We start from the raw sequence: 20,823 nt of genomic DNA, 5'->3' as shown, positions 1-20,823 counted from the left end.
AGGGTTTTGTCTGTTTATTTTTTAGGACTCTGAAGTACGAAAGTAATAGTGATGCTGGATTAAGAAGAAAACCTTTGGTTTATAAATATCTACTGGTGTTATATTACCTGGTATTAAAACATAAACGTGCCTTTTTTGAGGCGGTGGTTAGGTTTAAATAATTTTCTCTGAAAATGGCACTGGCTTTATATAAGAGTCCTGTCACAGTCTGTAACCTTTAACTCCATTAGGCACAATACTCTAACGTGGAACAGACTATCAAAAATAACTGCAAAACACTGAGTGAATATTTCATACAAAAGTACTTGTCATGGTTCTCTATTTTAAATTTCTTTCTCCTATTGCCTGTGATGCTTCTTACATATTGATAGTGACACATGCTTGTTTTCATATCATTGCTGGGTGATCTTACCAACTCCAGCAGCAGGCTTTGCATTGGTCTTCAAAAATGATAAATCTAGAGTCCTGAATAGTTTGGATTCAAACTTGTATTGCAGTTTGATGTGCATTTCTGACACACCTTGCCTTTTGGAGAGTTAGCCGAATTGGTCAAAAATAGTTTTTATTGTATTTGACCAATTGTTTTGCTCAAATTTTATTTGCATTGAATTATATGAGCAGTCCTTAAGGACTTACATAGATACATGTACGTGTGTAAATGCAGTCAAGTGAAAAAGAGCAGGTCAACTTTTTAAAATACTTATAATCCAAAGTTTTCATGGGAGAGATTGCATGAGGATGGGATTATCTATTAGTCATGGAAATTAGAAGATTGCTAGATGCATAATGCTAGGGCACATAAAGTAATGAACAGTGGGAATTTAAGGGTCATCATGAGTACAAGTGGTCTATCAAGAGCCTACCATGAGTATGTACTTCAAGGGCTGCTACTGCAACAGTTCTATCTCTCTGTGCATCTTGAGGAAACATGCAGTGGAAAATGAAAATAATTTTAAAAGCTTGAGTGTCAAGCCTTTTATTATGTGTATAAACTAAAGACTATCCATATAATACAGAGACTAGTGTGTTATGTATTGTTAATACAGCTCTCGGCAGTGAGCCTCTCTAACCACTAATGTTCTGTCTGAACACTGTATTTAATAAAGCAGATAGGAACCTAAACATAAGGGTAGGTTTGAAAAAAAACCCAAAACAGTGGTCTTAAAAATGTTATTTAAAGGTCTAGGCAAAATACATATCTAGTCAAGGCTGTTTTAAAGATAGATGGAAATAGTAGGATTTTTAACTGTAAGAAAAGAGCTATAATGCTATTTAGTAGCACATTTAGGTTAGTAATCTTTGATGGTAAGAAAAAACATAAAGTACTCGTATGGGAAGGAATCGTAGAATATCCTGAGTTAGAAGGGATGCATAAGGACCATCAACAAACCTCATCACCGTAGTCAAACCTTTTATCACTTAGTATCCAGGCTGCTGAAGTATGTAGGAACACCACTTCTAATGTAAACATTGGGAACATGTACAGGAAAAATCCTCTTCTGCCAAAGTATTCAAATTTGTTAGCTGTTGAACTTTTAACTTGTTTTTCGAATATGTGAGAGCTCGGTTCAGGTTAATAAATCAAGCCTTTAAATCAGTCCATAATGGAAGGTCTTAGGAAACTGAAGGAATAGGTGTGAACATCGGGACTGACATAATATGACAAGCTGTTTCTTAACATCGTGGCCAAATGTTAAGTTCACAGCTCTACTTGAGACTGTGTGGGTTCAGCCATCACTCACATCGCACAAATTAGAAATTTTGTAAAATATTTCATAAGACACCTAGTATCTTGCAAATAACTATAGTTTTTAAAGGATATTTGGTGATTGTTGCTAATCAGTTCAGCGGCAGCCATTTTCTTTTCTTTTTTATTGTTTTGGGAGCAGGGAGAAGAGAGGGAGCTTTTATCTGAGTTTATCTTCACAACTTCAGTGTTTTACTGACACATATGGCATGATGATTTTTCTCTCCCTTTCAGAAGAGAAACCTGATTGCTCCAAGGCTCGCTGTGAGGTCCAGTTTTCTCCTCGATGTCCAGAAGATTCCATCCTGATTGAAGGCTATGCACCTCCTGGTGAATGCTGCCCACTCCCAAGCCGTTGTGTGTGTAATCCTGCCGGCTGCTTGAGGAAGGTTTGCCAGCCTGGCTATTTGAATATATTGGTTTCTAAGGCATCAGGAAAGCCAGGGGAATGCTGTGATCTCTATGAATGCAAGCCAGGTAAAAGTAGATACAATTTATTTTCCCTTTTTTCAATTTTTTTTCTGTCTGACTAGCAAAATAATCCACATAACTGCGTCCAGTAAAGCCTGTAGAACTTCTAAATTTTTCTGATTATTCTTGAAAGTTAATTATTATATGCAGGCAATAACCATTAAAATAACACAGAGTAAACATATTATGGTAAATTTTACTTTCTTTTTTCTTTATACATTAATTTAAACTGAGTAGCAAGGGAAAAGTAACCTAGTGAGAACATTGCATTTCTGTGAATGTTACTAAGTGCAAGTGACATGCTTTATATATTGATTAGATTATACATAGGTTTTTCGTAGTAGGAATACATTGTGTATGAACAGGGAATTAGGATTTCTGTTTCAAGATCTCTCTAGATTATCGAGTGTTGGCCCTTAAAAACTGCAGAGCAAAAGGATTATGCAGGTATTCTAAAAAACTGTCCAACGTTTTCAGTATTTACTCATCTTCCATTTCATGAGAACACAAATCACCCTCTCTTGTGATTTATTATTCCAAGTGAAGTGGAAGATGTAATTCACTCTTTGATCTGGGCTTTGGTAAAATAAATAGTCAAAACAGAGGACTGAAAGCAAGCATATAAAATGGTGTAATCCAAAACATTATATGCAAACAGTGCTATATTTCAGGTGTGATTAAACAGTGCCTTTCCTATGCTTGTTTAACATTTTCTTAAATCTTCCACAAAAGAAGGTTGTACAGTCTTTGTATCATCTAGTGCTTCTCTTTGTGTTTTTTCCCTAAAATTCAGTGCAAATCTTTGTGGATATTTAAACAAACATTTTTGTACCCTGTTCTGAACATATAATTTTTTGCCCTGGAACATTTTGACAACCATGGGCTTCTTTCATCTAGAATTAGCTGTAAATTCTCCTGACATGGTCTTTCTTGACTCCTCCCTGGTTATATTTCCTTTCTATAAGGTTTTTTCAGTTAATCGGCACTTTAACATGTGGTATCCAAAAGCAGACTAAGATTTTGGGAGACTCTTCATCAGCACTAAATACTTTAGAATAATTGCCTTCTGTTTCTCATGCAAAACTTTAAATAAGACTGTAACTGTTTTACAAGAGGTATTTCTAGTTGGTGAACTGCTGTGATTCCGGGATCTTTCTGTAGTATGAGTGCTACTGAACTACTCATATATTTGTACATTTTAATTCCTCCTATGTACTTCAGTTATGCCATTACTGAATTTTGTCTTGCTGACTTTGGATTATTTATCATTTTCAGAAGAAATTTTAGCTCTGATCATGCCCTCCCAAATACTATTTGAATTCCCATCTTGTAGCTGGCAAATAAGTCTGTCCAGACTTGCCCATGGAAATTTCTCCTTCAAAGCTGTTTTCAGCTCGCTAGTTTTACAGAACCTTCAAACTGAATACAATTCTCTGTCACAATTATGAATTTATGTAACTCTGTCTGTATTGTTTTCTGAAGAGGTTTGGGGTTTTTTTTGCTGTAGGGAGTTGTAAGAGGTGAAGGTACATGGGACTGGAAAAATGAAGGTGTGTGTTAGGAGGGTAGAAGAGCAGAGGCTTTGAAGAGATTGGAGAAGGAAAGAAACTAACAGGATTTAAGGGAAACTTAGAGCTTTGTGAAAGGGGCTTAGAAATTGAGAGACCTGGTAATAAACCCTGCATCTTCAGAGTTTGACTTGGTATCCTGAAGAAGAGTTAGAGAGGAACTGAACTATATGAATTGTTACTGAAATGCCATATTGCCAGAAAAATATGGGTAATGAACAGAGTAAGGTCAGGGAGGTTGGTGTTCATGGAGAGACTCTTGTGGGGCTGCTGTCATCAGTTTTACTGAATGTGTCAGCAACTCTATGGAGTTAACATGTTGAACATGGAAAAATATGTTTCCATTATTTGCCACAGACCTAAAGGCTTTAGTTCTGTGAGTAATGCTTCCAGAACATTCTTCCTGCACTTCCATGTCTGTATAACCAGCGTCAATAAGGGTTTTGCACCAGCAAGGGCTTTCTGGTGGAAATAAAGCTGGGAGGACTACTTCCTATGACAGCAGTGCTGCTGTATGCCAAGATAAAGGTCTTGTGCAATTAAAGCATAAATTATGTTTATTTCTGTTCTTTAAAAAAATATCACTGCTCTCTAGTTAACTCTGGCATTTGAGTTGGGAACCTTCTGCTGAGAACTGCGTATGGGCAAGTGCTGGGATTGGCAGTGGAGTTAGTGAAAGGAAAATAAAGTGTTTCCTCAACAGTAAATATTAGAATAAAAATAAAATTATTCATTTTGAGATCCACGTCCTCTTCTGCCCCTTTTACTTTAGGAATACAATTGAAGACATTGGTGTTCAGTTAAAATGAATACTGAAGAAACTTCGTAGCTTAGTCATACATGTCTATTAACCTCCAGCTTTAAATGTTCTTACCTGTTGCTTCACCAAGTATCTCATCACAGTTGTGGCACCTACTGAGAGCAAGTGTGTCATGCTCATTGTTTTACTGTGGTTGCAAAGCTCAGAGATGAGATAACCCTGGTTTGGTTCCATAAGACACCTATTTTATTCCTAAAAGATGTGTGTAACTGTTCATTCACAAGTAGGGAATTTAGTCAATGTGTATTGAATTTAGTTTTAAGCTGGGGATTACATTTTGCAAAACATGTTTTGAATCTTTTTTTCTTAAAGATAGTTCGAATGAGCAATTTCAAATGGAAATGCATAATGAGTTAACAGCAAAAATAAAAATAATCCAAAACAAGATTTGTGGGAGTGTATGTGCTATGAATATGAACTATGAACAAGGACGTTTTTAAAATCATGTTTATTTTTTTAAACATGATTGAGTTAAAATCTAAATTAAAATGTATTTTGCTGAAGTGTTGACAGGAACTCTAGCTGTCACTTCTGAATAAAACAGGGTAAATAGTTAACTTTGGCAGCTGTCTGACAGATGTTTGCTGTACCTTTTTTGCCAACTTTTGTTGTTGCATATGGTGCAATGGAGAGTGTCGTCTTTTAGTTTCTGACATCTTCGGGAAAGCACTGGGAAATGTCTGTCATGATAGACATAACCTGTGTTGAAAAGACTACTCATCTGTCTCATCTGTCATTTTTTCAGAAGTCTTTTTGGCAGAGCTTTCATTCACTCATCTCCAGCATGGCCTGAAAATTACTCGTTTTTTCCTCTACCAAATACTGGTTTAAACACAATTGTAAAGAAAACGTTATTGTTTGCCTTACTTCTTTGGGGAATTCTGTGCAGTCAGGGTTGATGGAAAGTCTGCGACCAGCAGCATAATTTAGTAGGTATTGTGTAATGACGCACAGGGAAGGAGCTTGTGCTCCACCCTGATCCAGCTTCAGCACTGAAAATCAGATCTGGAGCTTATACAACCTTGCACTAAGGACAAGGGTCAGCAAAATCAAGTTTTTATACAGAGCCCAGAGAAACAGAATTCTATAATGTTTTTCTTTTGTCCTCTGTTACTTACAGAATAGTACTTACATTGTTTTATTGCATGATTTGTTAAAAGCTTATGTTGACAGAACTTGAGATAGGAGTGGGAAAGGATTGGAGAAAAAGAGTGAGGAAGAATTATAGATACATTTCTAATGAAGCTGGAGAAATGGCTTTTAAGTTGGCAGTGAAGGTGAGGGAGGGGAAAAAACTCAGCAGATGTGGAGATCCATGTTGGGAAATACCTGGGATAGGGCATTTAAGGAAGCGGTTCAGGCAGTGATACCGCTGCATTGAAGGTCCAGGAATGCTGTGGTTGTATGTAATATGTTCTGAATTTCATGGAAAGTAAAAGGGGTAAAGCTTTGTCATGGGGAGATACTTCCTTTCTACTTCTCCTGTGGCAGACAGTGTGACTGCCATTATCATGTGTAGTTGTGTTGTGTTGCACTGTTCATGAGTTGAAATGCATCTGAACTGAAAGCAGAGGTTGTCATGTGGTGCTCCATGCTGTAAAAACGGACTGTGTATCCTTGTACTGAACCCTCAGAAATTTGCAGCTTTTGAAGCCTTAGCCTGCGCTGAGCCACTGTTTCATCAGAAAGGCAAATACTGACTTGCTCCTTCACCATTAATGCATAGGTATTTATTTAGATCTTGCCCTAAACTGTACATTGTATTAGTTGAAGAGCCAGCCATTTTATTAGCTGAAATATGTCAGGGTGGAACATAACACAGTATACTTTGATAACTTACTCTACTAGAAAGTTTTATTGACCTGGTTTCATTAGCAGTTTCAAAACCTTGGTTTTGTAGTCTACAAAGGAGGTAGCACATGACTGCAGATAAGTCTGCAACCATGGCAGGATTTCTGCTACATTCTTGTAGAAAAGTGGTAACTCTCAGGTGCTTCTATATACAAATTCAGTGAATGTGAAAATTCTTGAAGACTTGTAAGCAAAGGTTGATTGGGTGATAGGAAACTGTAACTCATGTTTATGAGTTCTTGAAGACACAGATTTGTCAAACTGTATTTAAAGCTTAAAGTTTCTACGAGAGACAAAAAAAGAGTTTAGAATAAGATATATAACAGATTTTATCATATATAAAAATAAAAGATTGAAGGCTTGTACCTCCTGTTCATGAAATGTATTATTGGAGGATGTGAAAAGAAAACTAAACAGTCAGTGGCAAATGTTTGCAGTCTTATTTTTCAGGACAGTAGTGCAGCTAATCTGGGAGATACCTTTTAAAGAAATTAAGAATCCAATTACAGGCTGTTCTGTAACTTCAGAATATTTTCAGCTTATCTATAAGGTTCTGTCAATACTTTTTCCACTTTGAGAAACCTGTTTAAATCTGAAAGAAAGTAGAAACTTTTTTTCCTTTTTCAAGTATTTTTCATTTCTTGTCTGTCTTCATCTCTCTCCTGTGAGGCAGCTGTGAGAGAGATGGGCCTGTTCCACCTGGAGAAGAGAAGGCTCAGGGAAGATCTCATAAATACACCTGAAGGGGGATGTAAAAGCAGAGCCTGGTTCTTTTCAGTGGTGCCCAGTCATAGGACCAGAGGCACAAATAGAAACACAGGAGGTTCACTTTGAGCATCAGGAAGCACTTTTTTCACAATGAGGGTGACTGGGCACCGAAACAGTTCCCAGAGAGACCATGGATTCTCCACCCTTGGAGATATTGAAAAGCCACCTGGGCATAATCCTGGGCAGCCAGATCTATAGGGCCTGGCTTGGGAGCCTCTAAGGGGTCCTGTCCTACCTTGGCTACTTTATGATTAATCTAATAATGTAGTGATTAAGAGAAAAAATTTGAGTAGTCTTAACTTGGGGTTTGTTTGTAATGTTTTTGAAGTTTGTACTTGATTAAGAAAGACAGACTGGGCTGCTTTTCAGTGTTAATGAGCCATGTACTATCACACTGTAACCACTGCAGTGGAGATAGAAAAAGCAGATGTAATTCTGAGACTGATGTCTCATGATGACAGAGTCAGTTATTGCTATGTACCACTGAGGATCAAGCTTGGAAAATGTAGGATCAGAAGAGGAAAAATAGCCCTTTGAAGGTTATGAGCTCTTGCAAAAAATGTGGATAGCATTGTCAAGCTGCTTTAGTGGTTCTGTAAGCTGCTGTGGTAGTGTCAATATTGCAGTGAATTTAATCAGTAATCAGGGATATTGTGCTGCATAATTTCCAGTCTGATAATATTTTGTTCATCCTTCATGGTCAATCAGAAAGTAACTCATTTCTTGGAGAGGGAACCATGTTTTATTCTGCACTTTCTAAGTATAATTATGAAAAGGCATAGCAGATACATGTTACCTGAGCTGGTAATGTTTGTTACATGGAAGACTTAGGACCAAATAAGAGCAAGATGTGTTTTAGCTTTCCTGAGTATAACTTAGAACATTAAATATATATTTATCCTGGTTTGGGTTTTTTTTTCTTTTGGATTTCTAGACATTTGTTGCTTTCTAAAAACTGTCAGTCAGTCTTTCTTGTTAAGTAGAATTCTTCATCTCACTAATGAAGAAAGATTTTTTTTTTTTTTAACTTGCATTTTATTTTTGCCATATATAAATATACAAACAAGACAACCTAATAAAATAGCCTTTTAAAATGTACATTAAACATGCAACAGATATATCTGTAGTGTATCTCTCTTTTTTTCCTATAACCCAAGTATTTTGCTGTTTAAACAGACTTTAATTAGTTAAAAATTGAACAATGAATTGTTTACTGTTTCAAAAGCTGTAGGGAATATATATTCTTCCATAACTAGGGTACTTCTATTAAATAATATTCACGTTTTTAATGATTGTGTAAGGTTGCCTAACTTCTGTAAATATTTTTAGTAACTATTATCAGTTCAGTTGCTTCCTAATAATTTTAAAAAGTGAATCTTAAAGAGAAAAGGAGGCTTTTTGTAGTGCTACCTAGCAAGCACACGTTCATCGGATCATTTTTGTGACTTAAAAGCTGATGCATAAGTGGTTGCTTATGAGGAAGTAATTTGCAGAAAGCTTCTAAAGCATGAGTAAAAGAAATGTTCTTCTTCCCTTCCTCCGTAGTGTTCAGTGTGGATTGCAGCACAGTCGAGTGCCCTCCTGTTCAGCAAGTTGTTTGTCCCCTGGATAGCTATGAAACCCAAGTCAGGCTGACGGCCGATGGCTGCTGCACCCTGCCCACAAGGTTGGTGTCTCAATGGCTCAGTCATTTTTAACTTGTTCGCGACAATTCAAGCACTGTAAATACAGGATAATAACGTGTACTTCTGTGACAATAAATGCTGATACTGAATGTGAATATAACCTACATGAAGTAGGTTATGTCAGTCTGGTGGAAATCCAGAATCTTGTATTTTCAAAGCAGAAAAAAGGTCTTCACGGGACAGATGCATGAAGTTGGTTTCTGCTAAAATTATTGGAGGAGTTCATGTCTCTAGATTGACTTTCAGTTGACTTCTGCAAAATTAATTGAATTCACTTTTGAAGGTGTTTGATGGTAAGGAGTTAAGTGATGGAGATGACAGAGGACATGCTAGAAAAAATCTCATCTAGCTAAAGGAGAAGAAAAAGTCCAGTTTTTTGCATGACCACTTTAAAAAGTGAAAGATGGAACACTCTGGAACTGTAGGGGAAACAGAAATTTCAAGTACTTACATTTTAACTTCTGTTTTTGTTCAAGCAGGTGTAACTTACTGCGATTAAAAAAAATAAGACAGTTTTAAAGTTGGTTTTGTTCCACAATTATGCAACACTATTTGAGCTGATGTTTTTACAACAAATTTCCCAAAACCCGATTCATGCATATGCCAAATAAATACATATTCAAGCAAAAATTAACATGAATTAAAAGATTTTACACCAAAAAGAAAATTTTTCTTGTAGATGTCACTGGTTGGCTTACTTAGTGGAAGGTCATTGCAGTCATAGAATTTTGTCATATTCTCAGCCCCTTGTGTGAAGTAGTAAAAAACTTGCAAAGTAAGTCAAGGATGGCATAATCAAGGTTGTTCTCTTTTGGGTACCCTTTGGGTGCACATTTACTGTGGCATCTCAGTATCCTCCCTTTGTTCTATGACATATTTTCTGTAAAATTCCTAGGAACTGCGATGATGTATTAGTTCAGAGCTGACCTGGCTAGCTGGGACTGTGCAGGAATCTGCAGATTTTATACAGTCATCATACTGCCATTGTTGCAAATACAATTCAGCATGTTCAAGACAACTAGAATAAAATGCTGCTAAGGACTGTATTCAGAAAGATAGATTATAAAGTCAAAGAAGCAGTCGCAGATTAATATTTCATAAATTTAGAGTTTAGATTAACATTTAATAACATTGATACATAAGAAAGATTAATGGTACAGGTTTATTTCCAGATGTGTTTCAGCTTGTTGGATTAAAAAGTGATATATAACCTGAATTATTTTTGTTTCACAAAAGTAAAATTATGTTCTATTTTTATGCAGTCTAATATAACTTGTGGTTTGCAAGTGCTTGGGTGAAGAAAATGAAAAATATCCACTTCATTCTTTGTCAGTGATAATTTCAATGTTCCTTCTATCAGGAAATACAGAGAACCAAGAAAATAAATCTTCATTTACTTCAGAAAAATCACCAGTTTGAAATATCTTCTATTTCTAGGACACATGTGTGAACTGATCTTAAATAGAATACCTAGAGTGAGGACATTCTTGAAAGAATCTTTTTAATTTGTTGAGAATGTTTAAAAATAAAGTTGGTTTGCTGAGCGCCAACGGGTGACTGAAGTGTCCTTGTCAGTGATGAAAGCAGTGTTCCATTCTCCTGTGCACAAAGTCCCAACTGTACAAGCAGGCTTACAGAGTGTGAATTACTAGATAATTGTGGATTCCTGAAACCTCTTTGAAATCAGTCGTTGCACATTCCTGGGATCAGAGTTTAACAGGAGGTCAGAGCTAGGATAGAGGAGTACTTAGCTCCTGGAGCCTTAGGATCTGAAGGGAGTTTTGTGTTAATACCTCTGCCCTCCTTGATGTATAAAACTGCAAAATACCTCTACAATTAGCATAACCTAGTATGTCTGCAGGCAGGTAGAAACAACTGTAGATGTCTTGTACTCCTCCATTATTTTTTAATTTCATGGCTCAGTCTATGTTGATGTATATTGTTATAAAGTGGGTTGCTATTTGGATTGCCTTAAATCAGCCAAAGCAATAATCCATTTTTTAATGGAGTAGGTGAGAAAGAAAGAAGAAGAACTGAATCTGGCAGCGGATTTACATGTTGTTTGCCTGCTGGAAATATATTTAGTTATTTTGATTTTCATATACTGCTGTGCTTCTTAAAGAAGACAGTGCCATAGTCATCATTTATGTGCTGTAAGTAAAGATTTTATTTGAAGGGAGGAATGAAGGAACACAGACATGGGGGTAATAGAAAAGAAATAATAACAAAGTGCAGTTACATGGAACATGAGAATTGAGCCAGTTGACTTCAAGTTCAGTGTTTCCTCAGATTTTAGGAGACACCCTTTATATTTGAAGGGTCTCTGTGAAACTTGCATGCTAAAATTACAGGGGAAAAGTGCCAATTTATGGATGATTGAGTCTTTGGTAGGAAAACAGGATGGTTTTCCTTAATTTCAAAATTTCCTAATAAAATATTATGAATAATGGAATACCAGCATTGCCTTTTCTGAGATTCAGTTCAGAATCACCTAATTGCATATCACATCTCTTTTTCATCGTTAGAATTAAGTTCAGAAGAAGTGGCACTGTATTTTTTTGGTTTACATTTATTAAAAGCAGAGAATAATTTATTAAAAGCAGACACATTGTTCTATAAGGTTATGGACTTTAGATAGTCATTTAGACTTCATGAAATTGGTTTTTTAAGATTATAAACTCTTGGATGAAATTATGATTGTCTGTTTCATTTACTGCCACTGAAATAAAAGCGTCATACAAACAGAACCAGAAAGCAATTAGAGGAGAATGCCATGGTTAGGGACAGGTGGCATGTTACTGGGCTGGTTAACAAGTAGTTGATAATTTCACATACAGTAGGAGTAGATTGACTTTCTGCTGCACCTCTTGTTCTTGGCCTGTTCCTTGTACACAATATGCTGGGAAAATGGAGGTCCTTAAATCTGATGATAAATTGGCGTTTCTTTTGTGAGCAAACTCTTGAATGCATACTCATAACAATGAAAACTCCTTGAGCAATGCCAGGGGAAAAGTGGGGATAGTAAACATCTTGTAAACATAAATTCTTGTTCTTGCACTCAGAGGTTACATTTAGTGTCACAGTGGTTTCTAATGCAGTGCTTCAAACAGAACAAAACATACTGATTTGGCATCAACATCAAAATACCAGTTGCTTCAGCTTTCATCAGGCTGTTATGAGACACTTATCTTAAATTTCCAGCAATTATGTTAGGAAAGCTAAATGTTTGGAAAACAGGAAAACAGCTATTATGTTAGGAAAGCTTAGAACAGTTTGTCTCTGGTCTTAGTAAAGATGCTTGCTTCTCCAAGGAGGTTGTTGAACAAAAAATGTATTAGAGCTCTTACAGAAAACATTACTACATTTAAAAAACTACTGTTTTTTAACGTAGCATTGTGGTCTTCTATTAGAAAGTTGAATGTGTCAATATCAGCTTTACAGAATCTGTTCTCTTTGAGTGTTCCCAGTTTTTCTTGTTGTAAATGAAGTTTCTTCAAATCTACAGATTCCTTTGGGAATTTAATTTTAAGTGTAAAAATCTTTATCAAAATCTGTTTTATTTTTTTATCTGTGAAAAATGGAACAGGACAATGATTATAAACTGCTTATATTTTTATTACCCACATAGTTTTGTGCACATTTCATAAGATTTTTACAACATAGTATATGGCCTGTTTAGATAGCTTTGCACCTAATATTTTATTATCTTTTTTTTCTTTGTAGTTGTTAGAATAATTTGGAAGTTTAGTCTTTATTAGGTCTCTGCTTCTTGCTACTGTTTCATACTCCTGCTTCTGTGCTTTCATCTGTTACAGACTTTGTAATTCCAAAATTCATTCAGTGCTCTGTTCTCAGAGATATTTCACACAAACACACTCCTCCCCCTGCCCTCAGCTATTCTTGGTCAGTATTTTAATAAAACCAGATAACCAAGAAAACTCAGAGAGAACAGCGAGATGTTAGCACTGTGCCAATATTAAGAAGAACAAAGCCTAAGTAATTAAATGTGGTTGTCTTGTTATCAGTTCTGAGAAAAAGAGGGGGAAAACTGATAGAGGGTTAAATTAAGGATTAAAGGATGTAATTATAGCTAGAAGCAACCAATGTTGCTGCAATCTGATTTGGTCTCCTGAAGATACTAAGGTTGCCTTAAAAACTTGACCATCCGAGTGCCTTCCTTTTCAATTTCTGTCTTCCATGGTCAGTAGTCATTTTTTTTTTAATTGGTTTCTAGCTTAAAACAAGCAAATGAAAAATAGCTAGGACTTATTGATATTGTCTCACAGGGTTTACTTTATGAAATGGAAATGTATCCTCTTCCCCAAACTATTTACCATTGAAGGACATTTCCCACACCTTCCTCAGATTTTGGGAGTGACTCAGTCTCAGTGAGTCAGCATCATCATTGTCCTTTAGCTCCTGAGAGGAACTCTTGCAGCATATGCATGCTGGCTTGAATATCTTGCTGATAATGTAGGATATAGTAGTATTCTTCTGAGAGGAGAGAAACTTCCAGGATTAGTATGTTCACTAAATCCCAGTAGTAAGTTTCACATGCTTCTTAAAAAAGTTCATACCATTATCCTTAATATGTTGTAGATTTGAAAAAGTTCAGAAATAATTGATCTATGTTTATCTATCAAAATTTCCAGTACTTTTTTTCTACCTGAGTCCTAGCTTTAAAACAAGCAGTTTCAAGAATGATATGGTGAGATAAGGAGAAGATAAAGCAGTTGTAAGTTAAGCATAGCAGGAGCAGGTAAATTTCATATGTCAAAAAAGTGATTAAAAGCTTTTTACAGATGCAATCTTGCAAGATTGGAGCCCGAAAGGCTTGGGTTTGATGGATAAGACTCTTTGAATTGGCCCATTTCACTATCACTTTGTTACAGATAGCTGAATGGCATTACAAATGCAGCCCTCTCAGTTGGCTCAAGTAGCATAAAGGAGTAGGATTATATTTGTATTGTTTAGAAGAAAACCTCTGAAAAAATTCTTAAATGAATTAGTCATAGAATTCCTTTTTCCTTGTTTAATGGTCTTTGCCCTGTCATTTTTCCCTTCTGTGTGGCTAAAATGTCTCAGTCTGGGGCTGCTCTGAATGGCAGTGCCACCATTTGGCCTGCGGTATGGTAAAGAACTAAAGTGTGCTTGGTCAGCAAGCCCAAGTGCTGAGTCTCTGGATGATCAAATCTTGTTTTACATTTTCATCATCTACTCAGCCCCTTTGGAGGGCCAGAGGGGCAATTAATAAGTGCATTAAAGATTTGCTTAGAAAACAGCCCTGTTCTTCCCCCCACCCCAATTTTGTAAATATTTTCATTTTTATACAGCTCATGACAATGAGTAATACCTTGATTTAGTAGGAAATAATTTTTTAGATAAAGTTTAATTTAAACTATATCTGGATAGAAATGGAATATAACTTGGAACAGAGCTAGACTAGAATTTTTTATCATATTTAATTGCCTTTCAATTTATAGCAAAGTAGGAAGTTAGAGTAAATCTACAAAAATCTACTTCACTTCAAGAATCTTCTTAAGAGAATGCTCTTTTTTATCTGTCCAGTACTAAAATATTTTTAACATGAGTGTGCATCATTTATCAGTTCTAAAGGCATTAAGGCTAAGTAGCAATCTAGCTTTAAAATTTGTATATACCATTGCTGAATTTGTTTTGATTCCAAAGGAAGAAATTACCTATTTTATTACTTTAGTCTTTTGTTTCTAATAAAAACTTATGTTGCCTTGGGCATAATAGATATATCATTTGAGAAATTCACCATTAGCAGTTTCACTTGTACTTTTCAGAAAATCTAGAGATATGTTAAAAGACATGCTGTCTTTTCATGTAAGTGAATTGAAACAAGGGTCCTGTGGCAGGTGATTATGCAAAAATCACATCTCTTTAGAAAGCATTTAAATTTACTTAGGATTACTGTAGTGATAGGGCAAGGGATAATGGTTTTAAACTGAAAGAGGGTAGATTCAAGTTAGATATTAGGAAGAAATTTTTCACCATCAGGGTGGTAAAACACTGGAACAAGTTTCCCAGAGAACAAGTAGATGCCTCGTCCCTGGAAGCGTTCAAGGCCATCTGGCTTTGACCAGCCTGGTCTAGTGGAAGTTCTCCCTACACATGGCAACTGTTCTATGATTCCATGATCTTTAATCCTCCTAGATCACTTTGTTCAGTAAGAAATTGCTTTTGCTGTACTTTATCTGCTTTTATGGCACTTGGACATGTTGTTATTGTATCATATATTGTGTCCGCAACCTGTCACAGCATTTGCCAGTGTTGTGTATTCCATGATACATCAGTGTCTAGGCAACCTAGTGCCAGCAACACAAAAATCAGCACAGTTTTTTTCCTCTCAATCTGTGGCAGCCACCAGAATCATAACTGGGAAATTTACTGTTGCACGTCCCCTTTTAAGCTATTGTCAAATAGATTTCCATTGTATTTGAGAGCACCCATACACAGGTAGTTGTAAAAACAGAATAATGTTTTTATTCTGACAGAACCTGTAGAGGTGGCCTCTGAGTCCCTGATTAACTTTGCCGCTATCCCATTTAGTATGAAGGGTATTGTGCACCTGTTCTGTTCATTCCTCTTAGCTTTTTGGTTGTTTCAGATCTTCTCTATGTCATTCCTTGTGAGTCTCACATTTGTCTAGATTTTCTTAGGTCTTCCTGTCTTTGGAACACCTTCATTTCATTAAAATGTTTTGGTGTTCCATACAGCATTCACCACTTGGATCCCTTCAGCTTTCTTCAGAGGACAGTCATGATTTTGCAGCAAGTGTAACTTCTTCCTCATTTTCCCCTGTACTAGTAACCCCTCTTAAGCAACTTTTGCTGATACAGAGGTCTCCCTTGTATTTAATCTAGAATTTCCCTCCTTCTCCTCCACCCATCTCATCCTCAAGAATTGGTATCCAAGAGAAAGTGGTAGTGGATCCCAGTTTTTGCTAGAGGAAGGTTCAGCTGGAACTGGTAAGACCAATCATGGATCCAAGACCTGTATCTTCCTGAGACCTCTATTCAGGGATTGGCTCCTGAGTAACCTGGGTAGCTGGGTCAAAGGTCTGTTTTAAGGACTCTGCAGAAACTTTTTTATGCCTTCAGTTCTGTCATCATCTTCTCAGAAACTCTGGTTTCTAATCCTGGCCAACTTGCTCTGGTTGTTTCTCCCACACTTCAGCTCCAGCAGGCCACTTTGCCATCTCAAGTGCATCACTACCGTGGCAGTGCAACACTTGGTGTTGAGTTGGAGACTCTGCTCCTTGTCGAAGAGGCAGGTTTATATTGAAAGAAAGCTCTGCATTGATGACATTTGAACCCATCCCATGTTCCATTCAGGCAGTAGGCTTTTGTTTAATCGTTGGTGAATAGAACACTATAATCTTTTGGAAGATTCATAATATCTGGAAAGAGGTGTTTAGGCATTTTTATTCTAGTCTTTAAAATCCTCAGAAGTTAGGAAATGGTGAATATTTTTCCCAGGAAAACCATTTTGCTTCATTCAGCTCTGCTGAGATATTCAGTCCTGCTTTTACAGACTTCACTTTACGGAATATCCACAAAATGCAACGATAATAGGCATGTTGTGTAACCTTTCTAGGTGACCCATGTTTCATGTCTGTCTTCTCCTGATGTCTTCCAGGAGAGGTAATGAATTGCTGAACTCAGAGTTCAAGCATCCCCCTTCTTCCCTACTACAGCTGCCTCAGGAATTCCCATGTGTTCTCAGTGTGATGGTAGTTATTGCTGCCTTGGCGTTGAGCCTCACCGTGTGGGTTGTTTTGGCCAGCAACCATACTTTCCTGAAGTACAGAAATGAGGAAAAGATGATATGTTGGTTGGTTGTTTCTTTAAAGCCATCTCAATATAAAACTTGAACAGAAGCTCTTGAAACACAAGGCATTTCTGGAGCCCAATGGCTGACTCCCGAGTGTCAGAGACCTCAGACAAGGAGAGGAAACATGAGAATGTTTGCAGAAGAAATAGCCTGTAAATCTTTTGCAGAAGAAGCTATAAGACATTGTAAATACAGAAGTCCCTGCTTGCATCTTTTATAAGATCAGCGTTTTGTGCCTGTATTATCTGTTAAAAATACACATCTGTGGTCTTCCACCAGCTTCTAGGAAATGTTGAATTGGAAAACCTGAAAGGCAATAAGGCAATGATACTTAAGGAAGAAGCACATTTCTCAAGAGCAAAAAAAAAAAAAAAAAGAAAAAAAAATCCACTGTGAGACTTTAAACCAGATAAATTAAAGTGACTCCTAATTGCATCTACTTTTAGGTGGTGTTTTATGCTTGAAATTAGAATGAAGTTGTAGCGTCTATAGAATTTGGTTTGTTTCCATTCTTTATAAGCAAGCTGGTGTTTGAACTCTTTCAGCTTATAATAAGCTGATAGATGTGTCTCTCTGTTTCAATTTTTGTTTGCACTTGTTGACCTAACAATTAGTATGTACCTTGATCACACTGAGTATTGTTTTTCCTCTTTCTCCTGAGACTTCCTGCTGTGTTTTCTGTCATTTATTCTACTTAATCAGCCATTAGCTTGTTTGGAAATTGAATAAGTGATTTAGTTGAGAATAATGTCTGACTTGAACAGGCAAATTTCTGTTTGTCTCACAGGAATCAATAATGTCTGACTGTTTTCTTCAGTCTCACAAGTGCACAGATGTCTAGGGAGACCCATGTACATAATAATGTAATAGAATTATAATTTGGATGCCTGCATTTTAAAAGTGAAGTAGATATGAGAATTCCCCAGCAGTTTCCAATGGTACTTGGAGCAGATATAATATCAACATTACAGAGGTTATGTGAAAAGTGTGAAGTTGTGTTTCCTCTAGAAAATAGCAGGAAATGTCATGTCAGAATTCAGCAGCCACAAATTCTCCTTCTTTCTTCCTTCTCAAATTATTGAATAACTAAGAAGTGGAACTGAAGGTTGTGGATCATTTTGAAATGAAAAGTGGTTTCTCGCTGCTGTTCTTGGAAATGTCATTGGTGAATTTCAGTCTGGTTTCTGCAAAGCATTGCAGTTCTTGCATGTATGGTTTCTACTACATGGAAGGGGTCTCATTAATTGAGTAGAGTGGTTTGGTCTCAAAACCACTTAGATTTTAGAACAAATTTTGGTCTTCGTTTTTATTCAAGATCAGGTTGAATGGGACTCTGAGCAACGTGATGCAGTTGAAGATGTCCCTGATCATTGCCAGGGTGGGACTGGACTAGACAACCTTTAAAGGTTCCTTTCCAACACAAACCTTTTTTTTTACCTTCCCTAAACTTGTACAGCATTGCCTTCAGGGATTTGAGAAAAGTATTTAATAGCATGAATGGCATGGAAAAACTAAGCATGAAATAATTATTAGGGGTTGGGGTTTTTTTCTTGCAAAGAGGAGAAAGTGGTCATGAAATTAAATAGTCAAATAAGTTAGTAATGAATTTTGGAGAGGTTTCTGGAGTTTTTTCCTTTTTTATTGGTTTTCAGGTTTTTTTGTTTGCTTATGGCAAAGCCATCTCTGATGGCTTAGTTGTAGAGAAATATGTCATTTAGGAGTAAGAAAGTTTGGAGTTAACAATATGGAAGTTTATGAATTATTTATAAAACTATCATCTGTAAGTGATTTTTGACCAGAAGTCCTCAGGAATTGTGTTTTATTTTTTAATTTTTAATTGTGTAAGAAGATGAAATATTTATAATTCCTCATTAAACAGTAGTTGAATAAGAAAAGAAATAGCTTTTCATAGTATCAGAAAACTGAAATCTTAACTAGTACCTTATTTTTAGATTTGAAGGGTGAAGCTGATAAACCTAAAAGAAGAGTAGCTGAGGTACACAGTGGTAAAAACCATAGATTCCATCAACAGAAAAAAGCACCTGCTGCTATGGCAAAATGTGAGAAAAATACAGGCTTGAACTAGTTTATGTTGTATTTTATTTCCTCTGCTGATGAATTCAATACATATATTTGTGTACTTAAAAAAAAATCAGAGCATTTGAAAAGTCAGTGTGTTTGGTTGCTGGTTGTATGCCTGCTGCACCTCTGGCATCGCTCTTTTGTGTCTATCCTCTTCTTCTGTCTCGGCCCTCAGGGAAACAGAGGAGTTGATTTATATTGGTCAAAGGATGAAAGGAAGTTTTTTAGTCAGATGAACTCTTTAGATCCTGATCAGCTTTGGAATCTACTTGATGTGAATGCTGATTTTTATGACAACTTCCCTTGCTTAGCATCTGTTTGCTATCTCCTAATGCTAATAATATGCAAAAGATGCACAAAAAATGTTCCCTTTCATGGTATCTTTTAATTAAAAGCTAGATAGTTGACTTTTGTACTATTTAAAAGCCCCCTGTGTGTAGAGCTTACTATACTCATGGAAAAATTTGCTGTTATGTTGGGTGTCTCTAACAATATCTGGATTTTTAAAAGGAATTCTTGCTTGGGAGCACACTAACTTTAATTTCTCAATAAGTAAACCCCCTGAAAAATTAAAATATGAAGAACTTCCATATAAGTCTGTTTATATAGCAGTGATGTAAAACTTCTGAGCATTAGCAGTCTCATAGTAAGTGCTACATGCATCTTCCACAATTTTTATCATCTCTATTTAGAGGTTTATTATTGATCTTTGAAATAAAATATTTAAAGATTTGCATGAAAAAATATTTTCATTACTGATGTTCTGAATACTATCTTTAAAACCAAAAATTCATGAAAAAGTGATACTGAACTTGCGAGCAAAAACTCTCCAGTCTGTCTGACTTAGGAAAATTCTAGTTGAAATTCATGTATGGTGGTGTCCCAATGGCTTTGGCTTTGCCTGCAGTGCAGGCAGTGGCTTTGTCCTGTCTGCTTAACTCACCTTGTGGATTCAGGTGTGAATAACATGGAAATAATTCTTCAATTATTTCATGAGATTGTTATGTCAATATTTAATTTTGCTGTATCATTACTTATATCATGTGCTTGATGGTAGCCAGAGTCTTGCAGTTAAACTTTCCTTTGCCACTGTCAAGCTTTGATAATGCTCTTCTGAAAATTCCTGATTTCACTGTATCCTTAAGTGCTTATATCATTAACACATATGTGCAAGTTTTATCTACTAATAGAAGTGTTAATAATGTTAATGTAAATTGCACTAGATTGCTGCAAGGGGGCAAAAAAAAAAGGTCTGTGATAAAATCTCCACAGGAATGTGATGTATGTTTCAGGAATGCTTTTCTCTAGTCTCAATGCTCTAGACTTTAATTTTGTTTTGATCCTCAAAATAAATATCCCTCTTGTCAATACACCCCTGCTTCAACCCTCCCATTCACTGATACTAAATCTTTTTTTCCAGGGTGCCTGTTCTTATTTTCATAGCCATTATGCCTTGTGCCTGGAGAACTCTTTTGATCCTACCATCAAAACAGCTTTTCTGGGGCTAAGCAAGCCCTTCTCTCTTTAAATCTGTTTAATAACAGAAGTAAATGAACCAAGATAATTGGATTTGAAGTAAAAGTTGTCATTTACAAGTATTCAATTTGAATTTTTTTTTATCTTCTACCTTTTCCTTTTTGCACTTTTGGGGACATAAAGAAAAGAGCTATTAAAAAAACCCCAAACAACAAAAATTAAACCAAAACAACCCCACCACCAACACACCTCAAACATAAACTAAATTAAACTTACTTATCTTCTGAAGAACTTTAAAAATTTATTTTAAAAATCAGGCCATTTGTATTACTGAAGGAGTCACCTTCCTCAGTCTATAAAGCATTGGTTTATGTACATTATCTCATTTCTGCTTCTTTATATACTGAAGTTTGCCTTGCTCAGTTTTTGAAATTTATAGGATCACTGTTGTTGGGTGGGTTTTTCTTGGGGTGGTGATTTTTTGGTGTTGGTTGG

The 20,823-nt window shown here is 36.2% G+C and overlaps 1 protein-coding gene across 1 annotated transcript in view; it reads left to right on the top strand.

Moving 5' to 3' along the window:
• The window catches only part of CRIM1 (cysteine rich transmembrane BMP regulator 1), a 174,969-nt gene that overhangs the window by 79,543 nt on the left and 74,603 nt on the right, over nucleotides 1-20,823 (top strand). The window contains exons 3-4 of the mRNA XM_063151875.1: nucleotides 1,982-2,224; nucleotides 8,771-8,891. Of these exons, the coding sequence (XP_063007945.1) occupies nucleotides 1,982-2,224; nucleotides 8,771-8,891 (364 nt within the window). The remainder of the gene's footprint in view (nucleotides 1-1,981; nucleotides 2,225-8,770; nucleotides 8,892-20,823) is intronic.

Source organism: Melospiza melodia, chromosome 3 (genome assembly GCF_035770615.1).
Source record: "Melospiza melodia melodia isolate bMelMel2 chromosome 3, bMelMel2.pri, whole genome shotgun sequence".
Taxonomy (NCBI): domain Eukaryota; kingdom Metazoa; phylum Chordata; class Aves; order Passeriformes; family Passerellidae; genus Melospiza; species Melospiza melodia.
This window is presented reverse-complemented; position numbering and strand designations above follow the sequence as displayed.